Source organism: Marmota monax, unplaced genomic scaffold (genome assembly GCF_021218885.2).
Source record: "Marmota monax isolate L192 unplaced genomic scaffold, Marmota_monax_Labrador192_F-V1.1 WCK01_AAM20220418_F8-fsc00215, whole genome shotgun sequence".
NCBI lineage: Eukaryota > Metazoa > Chordata > Mammalia > Rodentia > Sciuridae > Marmota > Marmota monax.
The window spans coordinates 2172649-2179833 of record NW_026695214.1 but is presented as its reverse complement, the minus strand read 5'-3'; the positions used below and the strand labels follow the sequence as shown (position 1 = coordinate 2179833).

The 7185-nt window shown below is 58.9% G+C and overlaps 1 protein-coding gene across 1 annotated transcript; it reads right to left on the bottom strand.

The window, feature by feature from the left end:
- Positions 1-99: 99 nt before the first annotated feature.
- Tmem150b (transmembrane protein 150B) lies at positions 100-5975 on the bottom strand. Its single transcript, XM_058574780.1, has 6 exons — positions 5849-5975; positions 4695-4754; positions 4552-4619; positions 4224-4351; positions 2896-3079; positions 100-803 (listed from the first exon to the last, which is right to left on the bottom strand). Exons 1-6 carry the CDS (start codon positions 5914-5916, stop codon positions 607-609), a joined length of 705 nt encoding a protein of 234 aa, XP_058430763.1. The 5' UTR covers positions 5917-5975; the 3' UTR covers positions 100-606.
- Positions 5976-7185: the final 1210 nt, after the last annotated feature.

Here is a 7185-nt window from a genome sequence, read left to right as displayed (position 1 = left end):
ACCCAGTGGGGGGTGGGTTCTCGGGGGAAAAGGGATGGGGAGCCGTTTCTATTTTATTTATTGATTAATTTATTATTTTATTTATTGATCAAACTCTGTGGGTGGGGTGGGGGAGGGATGGGAGCTGGTTGGGGTGGCTTAGCAGATCCGGACAGGGCCCTCTGTCCCTGTGTGTCCCCAGCTCCCCATTCCTGGGCCCCTCCTCCCCTGGTCCTTCACCCCCCACCCCCCATCAACCTTCTGTACGGATTTGCTCTCCGGAAGGAATTCTGGTTTCGCGTGAGCCTGCCTGCGTCCGTGTCTCTGATTCCACCGGCGGCAACAAGAACCAATAATAAACAGCCTCCATCAGGGACAGCTGGCTGGCCTTGGCCTCGCTTCCTGGGTGCCCGGATGGCAGGGCAGGTGGGCACCAGCACGTGGGCTCTGACTGGTTGCTCCAAGCCCCCACATGCACACATCCACTAGGCTCCAGGACAGGAGTGGTCAGCAGCCCCCAGAGCCAGCCGGCAGGAGAGACCCCCTGTGGTCCATCTTGGTGGGGGGAACCAGGGATTGGCCTGTTCTTTCTCCTCCTGTAAGGGCGGGGCCCGGTCAGAGAGCCTGCTACAGCTGGACCTGCAGGGATACAGGGGAGCCTGGCGGGGGACTGAGGTCCTGCCGAGGCTGAAGGCTCAGGCTGCAGCTGTCCAGGCTGGAGAAGTCCACAGCGAAGAGGCCAAAGAGTGTGAAGAGCAGCATGGCCACGGCCCACTCACAGATAGCTGAGGCAGAGCGCGGCGGCCAGAAGTAGAGGATGATCACTTTGCACCAGAGTCAAGGGCCACACGGCTACCAAGATGAGCGCAGGCACCAGCTCAGCCGCTGTGGGACTGAGGGCCAGGCCGAGGCCATCTCTGGTGTCTCTCATGAGCTGTTCGTCCTGCCGCGACTTGAATGGCAGGCCAGCTGCTCCCCACTCAGCTCAGATTCTCGCCTCCTGCTCCAGACCCAAGTCCTCCCATCCCCGCTCTCCATCCCTGCATGTAACCTCTGGTTAAAGTGCACACGGGTTCCTCAGGCCTGTCTCTGTCCCGCTGACCCTTCCTGACTCCACGACAGCTCTGCCGTTTCCCCGCCTTCTGGCAGGACACCATTGCTGCGACCTCCAGGTGTTCCCCACCAGGCTCGGGCTGCCCACAGCTTGGCCCAGACATCCTCTCCCACCTCACCCACAGCCCCCCACAACCGCATCCCCCCCAAGCCCATTCTCCCCTTGTTCCTCCACCTGGGCCAGCTGGTCCCCTCTCTCTACCCTTCCTCTCAAAGGCCCCACCCCTCCCCTTCTCTGGCTCTCCAAACCCAACTCCTTAAAGCCTCTTTCCAGACCACCAGCCCACGCAGCCTCGGAGCTCCAGCCGCACAGGGAAAGTTCTTGTTTCCTAGAACCTCTCCCACTGGAGTCCCCTTCTCCTTTGTATCAAATATAGCTCCAACCTGCCCCTCCTAGATCAGCTTAGATGTCTTTCCATTCACTCAAGGATTTCCGAATTCCCTATGTGCCAGGCAGTGGGATCAGATGGTAAATATGGCTGACATCCCTCGCCCTGGGAGTCTCAGCAAGTCAGGTGGGAGTCCTCAAGCAGAACGTGCTTGCCCCAGGACTGCCCTTTTCATGGGCTTTCCATGGCTCCCGTCACTCAGGCCTGCGACCCCTCATCTTGGAGATCCTGAGCTCCTGGCCTGAGCAGCCTCCTCATTCCTTTTCCTCAGCTGATTTTCCGCCTCTGCACACACCTGTTCCTCCCCCAACTTCCCAGCTGGGACAAACATCTGCAGGACCAGCCTCAGATTCTCAGACCCGTCTTGACGGACTTCTAGCTCTCATCCCTCTGGGCTGGCTGTCGATGGCTCCTTCCCGCTCCCTGCGACCCACCTGATCGGCAGCCCTGGTTTTGAAGATTCCAAGGGACCAGCTGGATCTTACCAACAGGGCTCCAGCAAGGGAATAAACCAGTCCCTCAGGAGTTGCTCACCCCTTCTGTGGGATTCCCGCTGCCCTTCTGGGAAGGGAGATGGCCGTCTCACCTGCGCACCTCCTGCAGCCAGCCGTCCTTCCAGCCTGCTCACTGACTAGAGGCTCCTGCTGTCTCTCCATGCACTTGAACTCCCTATCAGAATTACTCATAACGATAAAGGATAAGGACCCAGGCTCAGAGGGACGGGTCCCACCCAGAGGTGTGCCAGGCTGCTGGAGCGTGTCTGCTTCTGGGGTGACTCAGAAATGAGCAGGACTGAGTCTCCCGCAGAGGCGTGCTGGCAAACGCTTAACACCGGCTTTCCTTGGAGCATTTGGCAAACATTCTGGTGTAAATACTCTCACCACGACCACTTCAAGACATTTCCCTGAAGCCACAGAACTCAGAGTTGGGAAGAGAGGTGCAGCCCGTCACTGACTCCTCAGACCTTCACCACCACGGGCTTTGGCCAAGAGCCTCCCCTGCCTAAACCTGCCTCCATTCTCAGACACCAGCACCATGCCTGGCTCGAGGCGGGGCCCAAACAGACTAAGATGTCATGCTCCCGGGACTACTGGCCTCCCTGCGTGCCAGGCACAGATCTCAGCACCTCACGTGCACTGTCCTCCTCACTCCTCACAATCAGGTGGACCTGTTCTTCCTGCGCTTGGTAAGTGAGGACACAGAGGCATGAAAGCAGCAGCGGAATTTCCCCCCAGCTAACACCTGGAGGAGAAGGGACCCCACTCCAGGCCTTCTGACCTCGAAGCCAGCACGTTCTGTGATGATCCTGTGGGAGACTGAGGCCCGAAGACAAGAAGGACATCCTCGGCAGCACATAGCAAGGGCGCAGAAAACTGACCCCATGTCCTGCCCCCCCCCATGCCAATAAGGATACTGGCCACTGTGAGGATGGAGCAGAGGCTGCAGAGGCTCAGGCGCAGCAGCCAGATCCAGGGGGCTCCGGGCTGGGGCTGGCCCTTCATCCGCCAGGACAGAAGGAGCTGCAGCCAGAAGTAAAGGTTGCCCATGATGAAGGCCAGGAAGGCCCCCACCAGGTGTATGGGCTTCTGGTGTTTTTCCTGGGGGAACAGAGGAAGGAAAGTTGAGAGGAACACTGTGACAGCGGGAGGGTGATAACAGAGAGGGGCCCTGGACCACCCAAGAACTGCCAGACAGATGGCTTTTGACCAGGGACCTCGGCTATTGTCAGCTCCACAGGGCAGGTGCTTAAATCTGTTGCTCGCTACTGTAGCCTCAATGCCTAGAACAGTGCTTGGCACAAAGTAGATGCTCAGGAAACAGTGGAATAAATCTTGCATTCTCAAAAGGGGCAGGGACAGATATTGCCTCCCAGGAGGTAAAAATTTGTTCTTGAGGGTGAAAAACTCCATCAATGGTTTGTGACTTACAGCAGATATATATGTTAAAGTTTTTAAGCATTAAAAATTTTGTTGGGGGAGGAAAAAAATTGGGGGAATGTTTAAAATGACTCCTTAGGGAAGCAATATAATAATAATATTATAGTAATAAATTGAGGAACGCAGGCTTTAATGAGTGAGTGAATGAACTGCTATGCAAATGAGATGGGGAGAAAGCCTCTTGTCTGAACAGCCTGTGTTCTCTCCCCAGCTCCTATTATATCAGCGAGACAGGCTGGGTTTCAGGAACATGACAGTAAAATAAAATAGCAAAATAAATCACTACAATTTCTTTTTATCATTTGTCCATTCATTATTCTATAAATATCTACAGAGCTTCGTGACTGTGGGTTCTAGAGTCTACAAATCTAGGTTCATTTCGGTCCAGCAAGGACAAGCTGATTTGAAAGCGCTAGCATAGGACCCAAAGGACCTACCTAGAGTTCTGGGGGGTAATGACGGAATTAACGTCCACAAAGTAACGCCTCCTACAGAGGGAACACTCAACAGCTGGGCCGACCACGAAGAATGAGTGAACCGAAGTAATTTCACGACTCAACCAGGGGTTGGCACAAAATTATCCCAGCCTCCTGGGGTTCCACAAGTTTGCCCGACAATGAGCCCCCCAAAGCCCCATGCAGACCGCCGCCTCCCTGACTGTGGTGAGCCCGGAAACTACATGTCCCAGGAGGCATTGCGACTGCGGCTTCCGACGCCGGCTGCCGGAGGCCGCGGCGAACGCTGGGAATTGTAGTCCACAGTTGCCGGACCAGGAGGGGTGCCCCGGGCGCCCGCTGCATCTCACCTGGAAGTTGCCTACTATGGACGCCCCTAGAGCACAGAGGAGTCCCAACCACAGGATCGACTGGTTGTGACACGTTGCGACGCCCCAGTCCCGGAGCTGGTGGTAACGCACAATGCAGATCCAGGCAGCTGGGAGGACAGGGCAGTGGGCTGGAGTCCCCAGCAAAGTGGAGATGGTGGAAGGGGAGGACACGGGAAAGGGCTAGGGGACAATTCCCGGATTTCAGGGAGGAGAGCTGGGGCCGGACCCTGGGTCGGAGGGAGGAGGACTGGGGGACTGGCTTGTTTGGTTTGGGCTTCAGAGACTGGCGAGGCTGGGGAAGACTTACCCATGGCAGCTCCCGCATTGAGCACCTGGCTGAAGAGGCAGCTCTGCGGGGGGTCGGATCCACAGACGCTGTGAAAGGTAAAGGGCCGTCCAGGGGCTCCTCCAAGGCAGAGCCCATGCTTTCCTCCTGCAGGCCATAACTACCTGATGAAGGGGAAGCCTTCCGAGAGGTCCACAGACCTGTTGGCCACCGAGATTCCAAACCTTTGGGGGGAGGAGCACACCAAAGTGAGCAGGGGACTTTCAAGCACAACGTTTCTTTCTCTCCATTAACCAAACACTTCATTCTGTTGACAGAACTTCTAGACCCGTCGCCCCTCAGACCCGGGGTCCAGGCCCAGCCTCCTCCCTCAGGCCCAAGGTCCTCCCTCAGACCCAGGGTCCAGGCCCAGCCTCCTCCCTCAGGCCCAGCCTCCTCCCTCAGGCCCAGCCTCCTCCCTCAGGCCCAGGGTCCAGGCCCAGCCTCCTCCCTCAGACCCAGGGATCCAGGCCCAGCCTCCTCCCTCAGACCCAGGGGTCCAGGCCCAGCCTCCTCCCTCAGACCCAGGGTCCAGGCCCAGCCTCCTCCCTCAGACCCAGGGTCCAGGACCAGCCTCCTCCTTCAGGCCCAGGGGTCCAGGCCCAGCCTCCTCCCTCAGACCAGGGTCCAGGCCCAGCCTCCTCCCTCAGACCCAGGGTCCAGGACCAGCCTCCTCCCTCAGACCCAGGGTCCAGGACCAGCCTCCTCCCTCAGACCCAGGGTCCAGGCCCAGCCTCCTCCCTCAGACCCAGGGTCCAGGACCAGCCTCCTCCTTCAGGCCCAGGGGTCCAGGCCCAGCCTCCTCCCTCAGACCCAGGGTCCAGGACCAGCCTCCTTCCTCAGGCCCAGGGTCCTCCCTCAGACCCAGGGTCCAGGCCCAGCCTCCTCCCTCAGACCCAGGGTCCAGGCCCAGCCTCCTCCCTCAGGCCCAGGGTCCAGGCCCAGCCTCCTCCCTCAGACCCAGGGTCCAGGACCAGCCTCCTCCTTCAGACCCAGCCTCCTCCCTCAGACCCAGGGGTCCAGGCCCAGCCTCCTCCCTCAGACCCAGGGTCCAGGCCCAGCCTCCTCCCTCAGACCCAGGGTCCAGGCCCAGCCTCCTCCCTCAGGCCCAGGGTCCTCCCTCAGACCCAGGGTCCAGGCCCAGCCTCCTCCCTCAGGCCCGGGGTCCAGGACCAGCCTCCTCCCTCAGGCCCAGCCTCCTCCCTCAGACCCAGGGGTCCAGACCCAACCTCTTCCCTGAGACCCGGGATGGGGAGGTCCATCTGGTCTCGACACTCACACGATCCAGACACCAGCAATAGCCCAGAGTGCCAGGAAAGCAGGCAGAAGGGACAGGTGGCCCCGCATGCTGGGCTCTGCAGAGGAAGGAGAAGGGCTGGGCCTGGGGCCGGCAACCTCTCTGCTTGGCGAGGGAGGACCAGCGCTGAGGTGTGTGGGACGGAGACCATCGGGCTCTGAGACCCTTTGGCTCCCAGGCAGAAGTAATGGGCAGGGGTCTAAAGGAGCCAGCCAAGCCCTAGCCCTGGGCCCTGTGGCTACTTCCCATGGCTTTCAGTCCTTGGCCCCTCCCCAACCCTGGTCTCCCCTGGTCTTCTCCCTTCCCCCACCTCCAGGCCAGGGCCCTGGCCTTACCCAGTCCCTGTCCTTCTGGAACTCCCTCTGTAGCTTGGGGCTGGTGAGCCTTCAGGGAAGGGATTCTGGGTGGGGCAGAGGCAGGCAGGTCGTCCACGTCCTACAGAGGCAAAGTCCAGGCCCCAGCACCTGTTCGACCTTGGATCTGACTGGCCACGTTCTGTGGCCCTCACCCCCAAACCAGTACTTCCCGTCTCCTCAGAACTCAGCAGGCAGCACCTCAGATTCAGGGAGCCCCTAACCTCCTTCCTCCAGTTTGTGGGTTCAACTTCCAAACTGCAGCATTTGTCCTGCCCTAGACCCAGAAATCTAAGCCTCCAGAGCTCTCCCTCCTCTTCCCTCGGGGACCCCAGAGTCTGGGCCCCCAGTCCTCTCCCCTCCTAAGACCCAGAGGTCCACCTGGGGCCACAGTTCCTCTGGAATACCTGCACTGGTTTTAGCCCTGGGGTCCAGCCTTACCTACTGAGGGACTGAGGATCCAGGCCTCTCTTGAGGATTCCTCCCTCTCTACACTTTCTGTGTTTGGGCAGCTGGGTGTGGAGCCCTGGTGACCCGCCTCTACCCCTCCAGTTGTCTTCCCCTCTCCCTTTCCCCAGGCAGGCAGAGTGTGGGTGGGAAAGCGCCCATACTGGTGGAATCTGCCTCTGAAATCCTCCGCAGACAGCAGGACTTCCTCTGCTCGGACATTTTCCTCTTGTCTTTCACATAGCAGTCCTCCCTTCTGGCCCCCTCTCCTACAGTACCCAGGTTTGAGTCAGGTTTCCTGCTCCTTACTCCAAGGACCCAAGAATCTAGACACCAGCCGTCCCCCGTCAGATCCAGGAGTCCTGACCCAGCTCCTCCCTCAGACCTGGCGTCCAGACTTCCTCCTCCCTCCCTCCCTCCCTCAGCATCTCAATTTTAATTTTGTTTGTTAATTCAGGTGGAATTACCATAGCATAGAATTTTAAAGTTCATGATTCAGTGGCATTTAGTACACTGGTA